Raw genomic sequence first — 17,197 nt, 5'->3', positions numbered from 1 at the left:
TGGAACAAATGCATGTTACCTACATGCACATATAATAATTTTATATCTGATTTCAACAATGAAAATACACTTCTGTAACATGACTGCAATGATGTACCTTTACATAATTTGGATGCAAGAAATATACAACCTACACTTACTGCGAACTGTAATGTCTGATTAGCTTAGAATTCAGCTGTGCTGGGATTTAGGGGAAAGGCAAAAGCATAAAATCCCTGCACTAAATTCTAGGCTAATGTCTGATATAAGCAATTCAAACATACAAATTCATTTTTTCCAATGAACGATCTCTTTGGATATACATGTTAACCAAATCAACAACTTTTATACATGTGTAGTGCACTTTCAAAGACGAAATGATTATATTGCCTCTTTTAAGTATGTAAATGTTCTATAGACACTACAATAGTACATGTACATGCACATCCCTTCATGATTATTTCCCAATCCAGCTTGTTAGTTTTACCATAACACTGTACACCATTTCCCTTGGCTAGAAAATAAAAGGATTTTGTGGTAACTCATCAAGCCATTGGGGAAATTGCTGAAAGATTACATGCATTCTGCCATAATGTTATATTACCAGTTAGAATGTACAGTCATGTATGTATTGAATATACTACTGTACAACTAACCTTTACAGTTATCAGTAGTGTTACATCTATACTTACAAATGTAGGCCAAAAAAAAGAGAGAATAGTTTCTGGTCAGTGCACACATCACTTAAATACCCCCTGCATCAGTCTTTTTTTTTTTTTTTGTGTGTGTGTGTTTCTCCAGCCCATGCAGTCTGCAGATCCATGGGGGAAACACAAAGATAACTCTCCCTACTTCAGTGAAGACAACTGCAGAGACAACTGAACATGAACAAGCAAATGACACCTGCCCCACATACACACTTGCTCTAAAGAACTAAATAAAAAGAACAGTAACTGCCATAAATAGTAGATTGATTGATTAGTTTGTCAAGAATATTAAAAAAAAAATCACACCATCGCACCATTTTAGACAAACTGTCCTGACCAGGAACAATTCTTATTTTTATGGGCCTCATATTGATTAACGTTACAGAAATAATTATATTGAATACACTACATATATCTTAAAAATCTCTCTGTATTATACTAGTATAAGGCCAAAAAGAAAGAAAGAAAGAAAGAATTGTTTCTGGTCAGGACATTTTGTCTAAAGTGGTGTGATTATGCGATTTTTTTTTTAATTGTCAAACCAGTCACTCAATCTAATTTACATGTACCGTATTTATGGCTGTTTACTGTTCTTTTTATTTAGTATTTTAGAGCAAGTGTGGAGCTGATGTCATTTGCTTGTTCACAATTAGCTCTGCAGTTGTCTTCACTTAAGCAGCAATTCATGTACGGAGGGTAATGCTTGTGTTTTCCCCCTGGATCTGCAGACTGCATGGGCTGGAAGAACAAGTAAAAAGAAAAGATCGATGGGGGTATTTAAGTTATGCGCATGATGACCAGAAACAACTCTTCTTCATTTTTTGGCCTAATAACATTAACGCTGCACTAGCTGCAACTGGAATGTGTTTTTTGAAACTGCTTCATAAGAATATAATGATTTACTCATAATATAGACACCCTGAACTTTAATGATCAGACTCACCTGTGGGTAAACATATTTGTGTAAATTGTACACACTATAGGTTCATAAATCTGAAATTAATTTTTGAGTCCACACCCCAAAATCAGTGCTCTCAACAGAATCAAAATTTCAACCTGTTACTGTTCTACTAATGGACAAAACTGCTTCAGATACACATACAAGGCAGCCAACAGAATGAAAATACAAAATGTAATTTATGTTTCATATATGATATACTTAAAGGTTGTTGGACTGACAATAGAACTTGTTTAATAGTAACAATAACTGTGTATGAATATTCTTTGTTTGATAATCATAAAAAATATCAATGATTGCAACTGGACTGAAAATAATTGTTTTGATATCAATTGGACTTTTTTATGAAGGCTAAATGTCCTTGAAGGAACATAGTGAATTCTAACATGTATTACAATGATTCACTGAACATTTTTACTGTTATGTGGGGCCGTTGTGGCATTATAGATCTATGTATTTTTGCTATTATCGCTATTTCATATTTATAATAGCATGGTATCATTATGTTAACAGCTCTATACTTGAGTTTGACTCCATTTTGTCAATAATCAACAGTGATGTATATAACCTAAGTTACCTTGACGAAGCCTTGACGGCTATAAATCATAATTTGTATTGTTGAGAACTTAATTACATTCTATGATAGAACAATTCCAGCAATTAAGTGCTAATATCTTCATTATGGTATTAATTGATGTCAGCAATTGCCCATCTATTGCAAAATAATTATGTGCTAATGAAACTGGTGCCAAACTGTAACCGACAATAAAATGATTTTGGTGAGAACCCAGATAAAATACAATGTACAAACTCACATAGATTTTACATGCACCTACATTAACAAAAACCTCTGATTGAATCAAAAACATAGTCAACAAATGTATTAATGAAGTCATTCAGACTCTGCAGCCCGAATATTTAGTAGACTGACAGTAATAAATATATTACAATAAATGTATAATGTACTTGTCACAGTTTGATGTCTATGCCACATCTTCAAATTACAGTATTATCAGTGCACAGACACAGAAGATACAGTAACTGTGTATTTTAGCAACCACATTGCACCTATAAATTTTAAATGAGTACTTTAATTGTTTATAACAAGTCTAAAAACAAACAAAATAAATAAAGTTTATATATAATGTAATATAATTGAAAAAAAGAAAAACAGAAATGGGGTTTCTTCCTGTATACTATTTACAGTGTCAGAGTTCTATTGCTTGTTACATACATGTAACCCATACTTTTTGCAACAACAAAATAATCTTCTTTGAACTGGACAAAGTGTTATCTCTTAATCTTGCCATCTTTAGCTCCTCTAAACTCAATCAATTATATAAATTGCCTCTTCTATGTTTTAAGTGCATACCAAGAGAAGTTGCAGTAATTACAATTTACTTTCTAATCCTTGATTTCAGTCGTCAGCACTTCAATTAGTGACAAATTACATAACTACTTTATGAGAATTCTAATGTGTACAGGCGTCAATACTCTCTATAACACAAAGTTTTATTTCACCTATACAAAACACAGCTTAGCTGAAACATTTCAGCATGCAGGGCTTGAAGTTAGTGGTACATGTAGTCTAGGCACATACGTCTAGTTCAGGCACAGACATCTAGTTCAGGCACATGCGTCTAGTTCAGGCACAGACGTCTAGACTACTAAACATTGCATCAAGACTAACAAATCTACATGTTACTTATATCCTGTTCAGACATGCACAGTTACATATACACTGGGTGCTGCACGATGTAAGTTTACAACTGAATTTTTGCAAGCTACCAAGTTTGCCTGTCACATACTATACATACTTTTAACATTTCGCATATGACAGGCAATGCGACAATGGTGCAGCACCAATGTAACCGTGCATGTCTGAACAGGATATTAGTCTTTTTTATTTCAATTTTTAGGCTGAAGAATATCAATATAGAGCTAAATCTGAAACAGTTCAACTTGGCTAAATTCTAGCCCTGGCATGCAAAAGAAACAATTTCATGAATATTAGAACATGATAGAACATCCATCAAGAGAATTATCAGTTTAGTGCAAGGGCTGCGTGAGGTGAACACAAGATTTCTAAATGTTTATTTCAATATTACCTTCCCTGTAATTTGCTTCACTTGATATTTTACATCGTATTTCCCTGGAACAACATTTTTGTGTTGTAGGATTATTATAGATTTAGGACTCTAGGCTAGTTACAGAGACAGGTAGATGTATGTAAATATGGCAAACATCTGGCGACTACATGTAACATGTATCTCCATACATTACATGTGAAGTGTATAATGTACCATGTAGGAAAAATAACGAAGTGACTCACATGGAACAAAATTAGTAACTTCTATGACAAAAACTACGGCTTCATAGTATTACTTCCCATAAATGAACTGAAATAGATTCTTTTAACACAGCACTTTTTCTTCTAAAGGCTTGTGAACCCTGGTGACGTACCTGTACAAATGTATGTACTGAGGCTTTGAAACATGTATAGTAACAAAGCCAGGTCAAAGGCATCCAAATATTTCCACACCTTGATGAACAAAATTTCGTGAGGAGTTTTGGTATTAAAACTAAAACGCCTAGTAGGTAGATTTCACCTCATACTTTATATATTACAGTATCAGACTCTGACACGCTGTTTATCCAATACTACAAATCATTTTACTGCAAACCTGTCTTATTCTGACACAAATATCCAGAGGCCTCACTTACACACATAAGGCGCTACGTGTACATTTATACATGTACAAATGTATGCCTATTTTATCTATTGTACAAGAACACACATCCCCAGGCCTCTACATAGACTGCATATACTGTCAAATTTACAACCTAATCAAACAAGCCTCGTCAGAAACCGTTTGGCAGTTTTGGACCCTCAACTGATTCAGTCAATTTGAGTACAGAATCAAATGCCACACCTCCCCCACCCCTCACAGGGAGTACATGTATATTATTATTAAATATGGATCATCAAAAAAATTTGGGATCGTTGCTGATCTATGAATGACTCATACGTGCAAGTACCTTGGTTTGTAACAAAATCATCCATCAAATCACAATTACAATATCCACCCCAGAAAATCATAACAGCTTAAAATTAAATTTTTTGGCAAAGATAAAAAGGCTATTAAAGTAGCTACATGTACAACCACCTTGTTAGTGACTTGTATCATATTGGTCTATTTATCCAGCCATCTGAGCATGTGCATACATTAGATTTTATAATCATTTGATGCTGGCATATTTTAAATTGATGCAGTGATTAATATGTATGACATGACCAAGGTTTCAAAATGGATAGATATCATAGGTGAGGGCAAAAGCAGGGTGTACAAAAAATGTACATGTTAATCATAATGCATGGGTGTGTAGTCATAGCTTGATCCCTTCACCATCAATATAAGAACGAAAGTCACGAAAGGGTATCATTTGACAAATTCGAGAGCGACCCTCTTAAAAGGACGGGACTAACTTAAAACATAGCAAAGCTGAATATAATATTCAATTACGGTTGACAGGAAATCATACATAATTGAGATGGTTCGGCTAAAGACTGTATGGTGCCATGAGAGGTGACACTGATGTTTGTTCAAGCATACATCGTATTTTGATAAAGCTGTGAGCAAAATATCAATACTTCGTTTTGGTATGATTGCCGTTCTACTAGCCACAGCTGACCAATTTATCGTTGACTTCAGCATGCAAAGAGTGTAACTGTTACACAAACTATTAAACCACAAGCGAGGTGTGAAAGTTATCAGACGACAGTCATTGCTCATGGCCTGAATAGATATTATTTGACTGAGTATACTTATTCCTGAATATATTTCTTCATTCATTCATTCAGCCATCTCTCTGATCACCAAGCAACTTAAGAAAAATAATAATTTCAGCACGGTATTACATTTATTCATTTGTTCATGCATATTGCTGATGGACCATACATGTCTTAAGGTATCTATAGATGCTATATGTTTCTTTTAAATCTGAAGATTTCACCACTCACGTCTAGTCAAATGGATATACATTTGTATACTGAATGACATTCCATACGAAATTTTAAATTACAAAAAGGTGTATATTTAAGCCCAACAATTGAAACCAATTGGTGTTATCACATCCATACATGGCTTACATGTACATTCAAACTTGAAGGTAGTGTTATGATGTAATGTGTACATGTATATCAGATCGTGTTTTCAATAAAATTCCTAATTTAATACAAGCACTTAACACTTAGCAATGTGTGATGGTTCACACTTTTGTTAGCATGTGGTCAAGATAGATTTTCACTTTAATGATTGGAGCCATGACTAGATGTGAGTGGTGAGATCTTCAGATTCAAAACAAATGGATACTGTACACGTACATGTAATGTATATGTATATATTAAACGATCCCATGATTTTCCTGTCTGAAACAATGGCAAGATATCACATTTATATTATTAAGATATACAAGACTGTATTGAAATACGAGTAAGCAAACTGTTTTATTACTTAAAATACATGATATACAACTTAGCAGTTATATTTTGTTCACCATCTCACAGCAGCAAAAACAGGTACTTGCAAATAGAGTGCTTTCAGCCCTGCAAGCAAACTTACAAACTTCCTTTGCAACTAAACATACATACATATGGAATCATATGTCCCTGCTTTTCTGTTCTACATAGAAAACTGTAAAATATTTATGAATTATGAATTCATGGCACGAGTAATGTTATGTAAATTAAGACATTAGAATAATATAACTGGGTTCTTTTCTCAGCCAAATTTTGCTTTTAACTTTGAGGACAATAATCATAAGTCAGGGTGTTTTTTTAAATCTTTTTTTTTTATAGAAAACATGTAAAGATATTTTCGCAATTCATCTATAAACATTTTTAAGAAAAGAAATTGTAAACTTGTTCATACCGTAAACATTAAACCACTGTACATCATAACATGACCAGTTCAGTGAAGACAAATATATTTTTGTCCACCTAGTAATATCTACCTAATATAATTTAATGAAACAAGACATACAGTATTAACAAAATTTTAATTCTGTTCATGTTATATAGAGTTTGTATGCAAAAGAAATTCTTAACAAGAGTACATGTAAGATGGAATTGAAATCCTAACAAACGACAGTATATTTATAAGTTCCTATACTTTTACAGAATTTTACATATTTAATAATAGTACTTATTAATAAACATCATGCACAAAAATCTATATTTGTCCACATTAATTAAAATTATTAATTATTCTTATGAGAGCTGAAATAGAAAATTCACACAGGCGTAATGGTATGGTATGATATGACATACCCTAATGTAGATATATATTGTACATGTCTTTTGTCTAGTTCCTGACGACCTTGTTCCGATTTTACACTATGTTATCTTCACACATTAAGCATAGTCATTGTCGTTACTCTAGGTGTTGAATGTGGTTAAACCCCATGCTGGGCAAAGCGCAAATGGTGCATGTCAGTAGTAATACCTCACAAATTACCAGGCTGTCTTCAGTGCTATTTGATATTCATTTGGTACAGCTGTTTGACTATCGTGGGAATTTAACAAGTTGTTGTTCATGTTTTCATTGGAATAACGCGCTATATAGAATATTGATGATCTTGGAGGGGATGCAACTTTTACCAACACATCCCATTACAGTAATAGGCATACTGAGGTAGATAGAAAATTTTCAACTGTAGGTCTCTAAAATGTGATGGGTTGCTGGATGTTGTTGTTGTTTTTTGACATGCGCAACATCAGCACATGCCACTCTCCTTCATTCCCCTTGACTTTCAGGTATTCTTTTAGTTTTTTATCAAAACATTTGAAACGATATCCATAGGAAATGAAGTAATGAAATGATCTCGGCACCAAAAGTACTATCAACAGTTTACTGTGAACTGTAAAAATGTAAATACCAAACTCCATCTGCTGAAAGTAAAATCATGTGGGGACATGACAACGCCATCATGTTTATATGAACGCTGTAGGAGGGGGAGCACAGAATTCTGTGTGAGAGTAACGACATTGACTAGACATAATGTGTGAAGATAACGTAGTGTAAAATCAGAACACGGTCTTCAGGAACTAGGCTACATGTAAACATGTCTAGGCAAGAAATTTCATGTGTGCAAACTTAGCAATTGGACCAGATGGTAGCCTACTCATTCGTGTCTCTGCTATATTTAGTTTCACTGATATCCTGAAAATTCTGTGCAGATTTGAAAACAAATCCATGCAGATATGAAAACATGACATTATTAGTGTACCGATGTACATGCACATACATGTACATGTACAAATGTATGTACATTTGTATTCTAAAATGTAAATACATTGTATGCAACTATGTCTTTGCTATGGTTTTCAGAACCTTTGGAACAGAGGTTGAGAAAGCTCGTAAACCTGCATAGATTTGCATATATGATACCTTGAGAGCCTTGTAGTAGTTGTACAACGATTTTGATGGGGAACATACATGCAGTGTTTTATTTAAGGGCGGTAAGTAGGTAAAATCTACCGGGGTTCCCACATCATTTTACCGGGGTTCCCCACCTAAACTATGATACATTGCATCGGAAGCACTACCAGTTTTACCTCTTTCCCCCTTTCTGTTACCGGGGTTCCCAAACCTTAGCAAAAACACTGATACATGTACATTGTAGGTATATGTAAATATACAATACCTCTGCTCAGGAACTCTTGAAAGATTTTACCTACAGACTCAGTGTTTGGAAATAAGAAATTAGATGTACATGTACATGTATACACATGCATCAATATCTGTCAAGGTTTCGGAACCTTAGGAACAGAGTGTGGCAAACTGGCAAAAACTTGCATAAATTTACATACATGTACAAATGTACATACATGTACCTTGTACTATGATTTGATTGGGAAAGCAGGTAAAATACCGGGGGAACTTGAAAATATTTCACCTACAGTATTTATCACCATAAAAAAAGATCTGTACAATCATGCATATAAATATGTAGATGTATGCTCTCATATACATTTTGTACATACATTTTGTACTAAACATTTACCCACTTGATTCTTGTAAATCATGTCCTTGTATGTCAGCCATTAACTATATCAGTAATACCTGTGTTCAAGCAGGTGCTATGAATTAACTTTCCTTCAAATTCTTTATTTAAAAAAATAAAATGCATAAATCATATTCCTATAATATAATTTCAACAAGTATGAGATATGTTGGTGAGGCTTTTACACGCAGTGATCTCCCACATACCACAGATCAATTGCTGGTAAGTATTTCATGACCAGAAAATGTAATAATAAATGTCATTTCATCAACTCGAAAAATGGCTGATTACGACAACAAGTACTTCTTTCGTTGGCTATATGCCAGATTACAATTGCTGATTAGTTCTTATACAATTTATTCTCACTGTCATCATTGCAGCTCACGATATCATGATGTAGCATTATACTTTCCCCTCATTAGGCCTAGAATATAATAATGGATAATGCTAATAATACATATTCAATATTATTTTATGATTGGTACTATATAATAATATATTGGTTGGTATGGATACGTGCCAATTCTTCATTTCTCTCAGACTCTCTGAAAATAATTTCAAGCAAGGAAAACCACATATTTTCTGCTTTGGTTGAAATACAAATAAAATATCAACTTAGCATTCAAATACTATTTAATATTTATCTCTACAAATTTCATTCTTAGAGTAACCCTTAAATATTTATGTCAGCTTTCCAAAGAGGAATGGTGAAGCAAGTTAAAAAATTTCTTGGAAGGTGAATCGCCAAATTTTTGCTGATCATTGTCAGGGGTGTACCATAACAGACTGTCACTTTTTAATAAACAAATACAACATTCAGTATTGACATAGCTAATTTTTATGGCAGTTAAAAACACCACTAAAAATAAAGAATAAAATCACTACACAACAATTCAGTATATGTACCTACAAAGCTACATCATACAGAGGAAAGGAGTTGTCTGCTCTATCAATATACGCATATCACTGCTAAGGCTTAAAAAAATATATGGTTCCGATTACGGTCAATTTTAGAATACATGTAGGTGGGGGTAGGTAGATTTTTTTTATTTATGTAGTTATTTTTTTTTTGTATGTGAACGTCTAGTTCAGGTAATTATGTTTTCCATTGTTTTCCATATGGTCACTGTGTTATTGGTTTCTTCTCATCAGATATACAGCCATTACAGATTGGAAGAACAGTTTTATACTGTCCTCTTAAGTTGATGTCAGTTTCTGCATCTACATTTGTACTATTTCTCGTGAAACTTCACAATTTTCGCGATTTTATTTATTTTTTCTGAACACATAAAAAAAACTTTAGGGTCGGCAGTGAAAAATTAGGTGGGGGTTGGGTAACTGAAATCACACATTTTTTTGTTAGGGCTAAGAAAAAATAATTATAAAAAAAGTCACATTTCTCTATTCTTTACCATCAAACCTACAAATTGTAATGAAGCTTCCAAACTTCAGAATTTATAGTACGAAGTAGACATATTACTATTACCAAAGAATCTGGGGTGCATGTATGGTACATGTACGTATGGAAAGGTATTGAGGATGGTGATAGGTGTTGAGGAAAAATGAATTCACAAATATGGAACTTTTTACAAAATATACAAATAAATCTAAATATGATGGCTGTGTCAATGAATGAAAAATACAATAGACACATATCAAAAGGATATTTTTATGCAACAGATGTTGCAAGTTCTATTAGGTCAGTGCCGTCTAAGGGCGACCCTATTTTTTTCCTTGTTTCTCATTACCCGACCAACCCAAATTTCCAGCTCCAACATCAAACCAAAAAAAAATTTTTTATTTGCGTCCGCCCTTAATATTTTGTGATACAGCAAGAATTTAGCAAGTGCCTGGACTATGGTTGACATCTACATGTACAGTTATGGTGGCGATGACGACACTTGTTCAAAAACAGAGCAATTTTGTCATGATGGAAGTTACATGTGTATTCAAGTGGGAGGGGGGAGGGGGAAGGGGAGGGGCTGAAAACATGACAATTGTGTAGAGAAGCTGGGTAAGGGCTTGTTAGCAGGACAGACCGACCCATAGTTGCCATGAAAAAGTAATGAGAAATATAAAAATAGGGTAACCCTAACAGATATACATGTATGTAGCACAATGGATGCTAACAATGTCTGCATGGCAATATCTGACATCTGACTTCTGATATACCTGACATCACCACTCTCTTTGGAAAGCTAATATAAATCTAAGGGCTATTCTAAAAATAAAGTCATTTGTTAATTTAAAATGATCTGTACATTTTGGACATTTTCCAGCTTTGCTAGTCAGTGAGACCCAATATTAAAATAAAGTTTATCAATATTGTAATATTTTTACTTTTAGACATGGTTTATGTAAATAATGCATAAAACTGTTATTACTCAGATTCTGTCTACAATATATGTATCTGATCGTCACAAAATATATATTTGGGTTAGAAATGCATGGTTCCATGATGGCAGTATGTAAATTGTAGTAATAATTTGAACTTTAGCTTCTTCCTTTCTTGTGAGAATGAATGTTGAATGAATAAATGAATGAATGAATGAATGAATGAATGACTGTTGAATGTTCGTGAATATTGTCATTCATCGTTCATCAATCCAAATGAAAATTTAACCTCATTTGAAACAAATCCCAAACTTTCATTGACATCTCATCAGCATCATCGTGGGTGCAAATAAAACATAACAGAAGCCTGTTGGCATTGTGGTACACCTCCTGACAACGCTCATGATGAGACATTGGCAGAAAATTTGAGATTAGCTTCTGAAAAATAATTGGAATTGAAATTTCCATTTCTTCCTTCCTGTACATTTCTCATTATCTCCTTGCCTTAATTAATAATTTGACTGAGGTAAATTGTTAAAACGACTTCCCACATCAGAAGTGACACAGCAGGATATTATCTATAATGTTTTTATTCCTTCAGTCATCACGGGAAATCTCAAGACACTCAAGTGGCCTTGTCATTTTTTATACAGTGTGTAGTTGGAGACAAGTACCGCTGGTTCATTACAATTGCAAATCGCACAGACTCTAAAGACACATTATATACTAGACCTTGGGATAACCACAGTTAGTCCATTTACAAATTGTTACTAGGGGCAACCGTGTAACTGTGCCCTTCATTGTGTTTTTCTCATCTAATTTTGCACTTCACATGTTTAGTCCTGTCTCGCACAGTAACGTTTATTCATATTTTTCTAATTCTGGACGTGTGCATCTTTAATTTCGAAGACTCTGCTTTCCCATCATATTTATGAGGGTCATGACCAAAAGATGCAATAAATAGATAAAATAACCAATTCATATCATGGACAAAAAGATATGATAATGAAAAAAGATACAACGCTGAATAAATTAATGTTACTATAGCCATGAAGTGTGTGTTATGATTTATCTAACAAAATGTTATAATAGGTAGATTTTGAGATTAGCTCTGTAGACTTACTTTGCAGTGCATTATAACTATTGCTAATTTGTAATGGCAGTGGTGCCAAGTTGTACTGATGACACAGACACATACTGTACATGTAACAGTTGATATAGGAACACATAGTACACTGCACATTACAGTATCAATCTGATTACAATCCGATGTAGTGTACAATGTACATGGCACGCTTTCTTTTTGGCAGGTGTGTTTACTGTCGTTTGTTCATTTGTGAGCACTCGTTACAATGTACATCTGACACGATACCATAGGTTTTCCCGCACTCAATCTCATACTTACGAGTAGCCAACCAGAATCCATCTTACAGTAATTATACCACTCAACATTTGAAATTGAAAGAAAAAGATCCACCAAACAATAACGATAACATCGTTGTCTGCACTTTGTACCCGTGCTCTTTTTGAACAGAACACTGTGAAGTACATGTACTGTACCTGTATGTTTTGGTACATTAAGAGTTTTCATTGCGTGAATTCACTCAGAGCTCTCGTGTGGCTTGGAAAAAACGATGGTACAAATTTACTGTCAGATGTATGTAATGAGCACTCACAAAAGAACAAATGACAGTAAACATAACAGCCAAAAGAAATTGTGCCGTGTCCACTACATCGGATTTTAATCAGATAAGAGTACAATATTAAAACAAACTATTTTCTATGATAGAATATTACAATTTTTGTCAGATACAAATGTATACACTCTCAAAAACTACATGTAAGTAATAATACATTCAACAGATTTATTTTTAGAAAGGAAACTTAAATATTGCTCAATAGATTTATGTGCGTTTGATCATGATCAATACATAGCCTTTATATACATATTTATCGACATGAATGAAACTGGTGAGTAAATTTAATTTGACGGCATTGGTGAATGAAATAATATAATTATACTGATGGCAGTGTATGCTAAGACTACATCATGTACATGTATGACTATTTTTCTCAAGAAACTGTTAGATAACATAGATTTGTACAATTTACATATTGTAAAGCATTTTACTCCTGTGTAATATACATTTATGTATTTGTCGAATATTGATGACATGACAACACATATTTGATACTGGATGAAAATACAGATAATTTATAATTACATAATGTGAAATACTTAATTACACTGTTTTCATTGACGTGGTTTTCAACTTTAAAAAATCCCTTGAAAATACTCTTATTCATACAATGCAACTATAGCTTCCTAAATCAGTGAAAATTAGATCTAGGAAATACAGCTGAATTCTCTTTTCCTTTAAATCCCTTGAAAATACTAATAGTATTTGAACGTGTCGGTTTTCGTAGACAGACTTCTAAATTTGATGTCAAATACTGCATTAGGCAACACTCTCCAACAGGTATGTACTAATGATACATCTTAAAAGGAATATTTTAGAGTGGCAACTTAACACTTATAATGCCATCTAAAGTGTTTATTTAGATTTGATCATCAATAACAATGGGTAGCTTTAAAGTTTTACTTATATGTATTTACATATGTATGAAACTGGCAATACAATTTAATACATACTTCTATATTTGACAAGGACATCCTTCTATATTACTATTAGTGTTAGACAAGGATTACACTTTGTGAACTATATACATCATTAATAAGTTCATGTGTATATTCCGGTAATATCTATATTTCTTTGTATAATGTCACTTCATTCTGTTCACAACCTAGCATGCATGCATTAGAGCTCAAGGGATTATTCCTCATACATTATCCTTTACACACAGGTAAATGTAGGAGTTCATACCTGCTATAAAACTCACACCTGTGACCTGTTCCAAATCACTGAAACTCAGGTAATCTTTGAATACTTTGATCTTATTCATCAATCAGTTGTTCAAGATATGCCACTGTCAACTAGTAATTAGCAAATCAAATGTCATCAGCCTTCTTTGAATGAAATTACAATGTTTTAACAAGAGTTTGGGGAATGCTAGAACCATATATAGTTAAGGAAATCACAGAAAACTAAAACACAGTTGAGAGGGAATCTACTGTTGTGGTAAAACCAAAGACAATCAGTATTTTTGCTAAGGGGGTAAATAGGTAAAATCTACAAGAGTATACCTCCAGTCATTTTACCTGACTCCCCAAAGAGTTACGGTATGGTAGATCCTATGGGAAACTATGCTACATTTACCTGTTTCCCTTTATGAGTATAAAGATGATGAATCTGAGACCAACTTTTCCCCTTTTCTGTTACTGGGGTTCCTGAATACATGTATGTTAGCAAAAACACTGACAATAGAGAGATTATTGTCTCTCGTAACACTTGCATACATGTAGATTTATATTCCTTGTACTGGGGGGGGGGGGGGAAACTTTAGTAAAATATATAAGGACCTCAGGTACACTTTCTAACAAATCACTAAATGGACTAAAAAAAACTAACACAGAGCAATAAAATGTCTTCCCTTTTCAGATAGACTTTAATAATAACATTTTAGCCCTATTTGCTGATGGTGTGTACATACTTTTATCTACCTCAATTGGGCCTTTGCAATGACAAGTATGACGTATTTACTTGCATTACCATGGAAGTAACAACAATAAAGTGGGGCTAATAATGGAAAATTACATTATCGTGGCATTGAATTTATGAAGCATAAATTGCTGCAACTTGGACAAGAGCATGAATATTTGATAATATTGTGAAATATTTATCGCAGGTATGGACACAGATTTTGAGGACATGGAAAAGGTAGCAAGATCAGTGTGACCTACTAACTACATGTAATTTGATGTGGCAATGACGCACAACAACTTCTAGTGATGCACACACAAAATTGCTGTTACCCTGCTCCTAGTTCTGCTTGCAGACGTAAACGGAGCAAGTCGTCCCTTTTGAGCGAGTGCATCGTCTGCAAGGAGGACTAGTGTACTGTTACCCGAATATTTTGGTGACTTACAAGTTTCAAAAAAAAACACAACAACACATAATGATTTCATCGTAGGGAAAATAAATCAAGAATTATCTAGACATAATCATTACGTGGAGGCGTATAAAATAACACTCTTTCAAAAACAAATTCATGTCAAGTGAAAAAGTATGTTACAACAAGTAAATAAACATTGCTCTGTCGCTCAAATTCAATCCGGAAGTAACCAAAAGTATGGCATATACAATGATCTGTACGAGATAACGATTTCACGGTGAAGAAATGCGTTAATATATACAAAGTATGTCATAACTATGTGTCAAGATCTGCAACAATGAAACTATCAGGAGAGAGATACACAGAATTAATCTGTAACTTTAACTTGCGATTTTAGCATCGTGTTGTTATTGATTATATTCCGATCACATTCATTCAAAAAATATTTTGTCGCACAAAACATCAATAACAAACAAATATATGAATTTCAGAACAGTTTTCCATATGATAAATTGCTCAAAAATAATTTAGGTAATATTGATTTCTTTTCGACTTTTAAGATCAAAGTACAATTTTTTTTCATCATTTTTTTCGTTATATTTTGAGTTTCATCACTTACTTGACTCGGCCACCACAGTGATCACATTTGTCGCCTCCCCATCCATGATCGCATACACACGATCTTGATTCACACGTTCCCCGGTCACAGTCTGAGTCTTTCGAACACGAACTAGCAGAGGTTGAGTCTATAACTACGATAAAAATGACTAAAACTGTAAAAATTCTTTTAAATTCTATTAGTGTTCGCCTAAATTTCGACTTGGCTAGAAAGAAATCAAGGTACATCACGTCCGCCATGTTGGATATTACCTACACGATTTGCATATCCGAAAGTAACCGATCGTTATCGAAACCTTCCGATAACCTCAGAATAACTTTCGAAAGTTTACAAAAAACTGCCATCATGATCATTTATACATTTAGATTGATTTTCAGAACGGTTCACCATCTTAAATCTTTTGTATTTTGCCTGTACTGATCACATATTTACAAATTTCGTTTTTATTTTTACTTTTATTTTTTTGGTACCTATACATGCACGATCTATCATTGCCAAAGTGTAATGATGTACATCAGTGCAGAGGAAGACGCGACCTGTCATGCACAGAACCCCAAAATAGCCCTATGATTAGGCACATAACAAGGATGTATTATTGTAAGGTTTAATTATAGAATGCACTTTAGATATGAAATGACTTCATCACGCAGTTTTCAATCACCTGCTTTGTTCAAAACACTGTACATGGCAAAAGAGAGATGCTGTACTGTGGCATGGGAGAAGTTAAATTAACTATTTTAAAAGAATAGAAAGTATGGAATCGGAATATGTGGTAGGGGTTTATGTAAATAAAAACAGACATCCTTTCTGAAGAAACAGATACTAGTAGATTCCTTCAATATTTACCTAATATTGAAATATAAATTATCACTAAACAATATTATCATGACTATTTATTTAATTGCGATTAGATATATTTATAGACAGAATCTGAGTTTAAAATTGTACATTTATATTAGTAAACAAAATGCATAATTTCTTACAGTTCTTGAATATCAAAGCTTGTTAGGAAAATTAATAAGCATTGCTATAAACTTTTCACCTTTATACTTATTCTATATAAAGACTACATCATTCAAATAAATCTTGTACTTCAAATTCTGATAGCACAATAGAATTTATAGACCATAAAAAAATTCTCTTTCAATAAATTTATTACCCGGAAGTGAATGTTGTTAAGCTAGCTAAAGAGGGCGCTACTTTCAATTTTAGACGCAATTTGTTTAGCCAGTTGACCAGTGACTGTCGGGTTTACGATGTTTTGATTACACTTAGGTCGAAATCCGCGAAAAATGCCACGTGAGAGAAGTTGATTGTTATTGTAGTATATCGTATATAGCAGCCGCTGTGAAGGATCGAGGATAAAACGCGTTTTTAACACGTGTTGAACTATTAGACGGTAAGGTTGATGTGATAGCCAGTGACTGTGACACTGATAGGTAAGTATCGATTGTTGCTATTAAGGTGTTTAGGGAGGGTTAGTCGTCTGATTGTCCATGTTATACCTCATCACAACAGATA

The 17,197-nt window shown here is 33.6% G+C and overlaps 2 protein-coding genes across 3 annotated transcripts in view; one reads left to right on the top strand and one right to left on the bottom strand.

Moving 5' to 3' along the window:
• Nucleotides 1–15,915, bottom strand: part of LOC144446791 (attractin-like protein 1) — a 61,208-nt gene extending 45,293 nt beyond the window's left edge. Inside the window, exon 1 of the mRNA XM_078136626.1 lies at nucleotides 15,677–15,915. Within this exon, the coding sequence (XP_077992752.1) occupies nucleotides 15,677–15,915 (239 nt within the window). The remainder of the gene's footprint in view (nucleotides 1–15,676) is intronic.
• A 996-nt stretch (nucleotides 15,916–16,911) lies between these two features.
• The window catches only part of LOC144446423 (attractin-like protein 1), a 35,961-nt gene continuing 35,675 nt past the window's right edge, over nucleotides 16,912–17,197 (top strand). Inside the window, exon 1 of one of the 2 annotated variants that reach the window (XM_078136182.1) lies at nucleotides 16,912–17,075. The gene's annotated coding sequence lies outside the window, so the exon portion shown is untranslated. Of the gene's footprint in view, nucleotides 17,116–17,197 lie in introns of both variants that reach the window. The other variant, XM_078136181.1, reaches the window with a different exon arrangement.

Source organism: Glandiceps talaboti, chromosome 15 (genome assembly GCF_964340395.1).
Source record: "Glandiceps talaboti chromosome 15, keGlaTala1.1, whole genome shotgun sequence".
In the NCBI taxonomy this organism is placed as follows: domain Eukaryota; kingdom Metazoa; phylum Hemichordata; class Enteropneusta; family Spengelidae; genus Glandiceps; species Glandiceps talaboti.
This window is presented reverse-complemented; position numbering and strand designations above follow the sequence as displayed.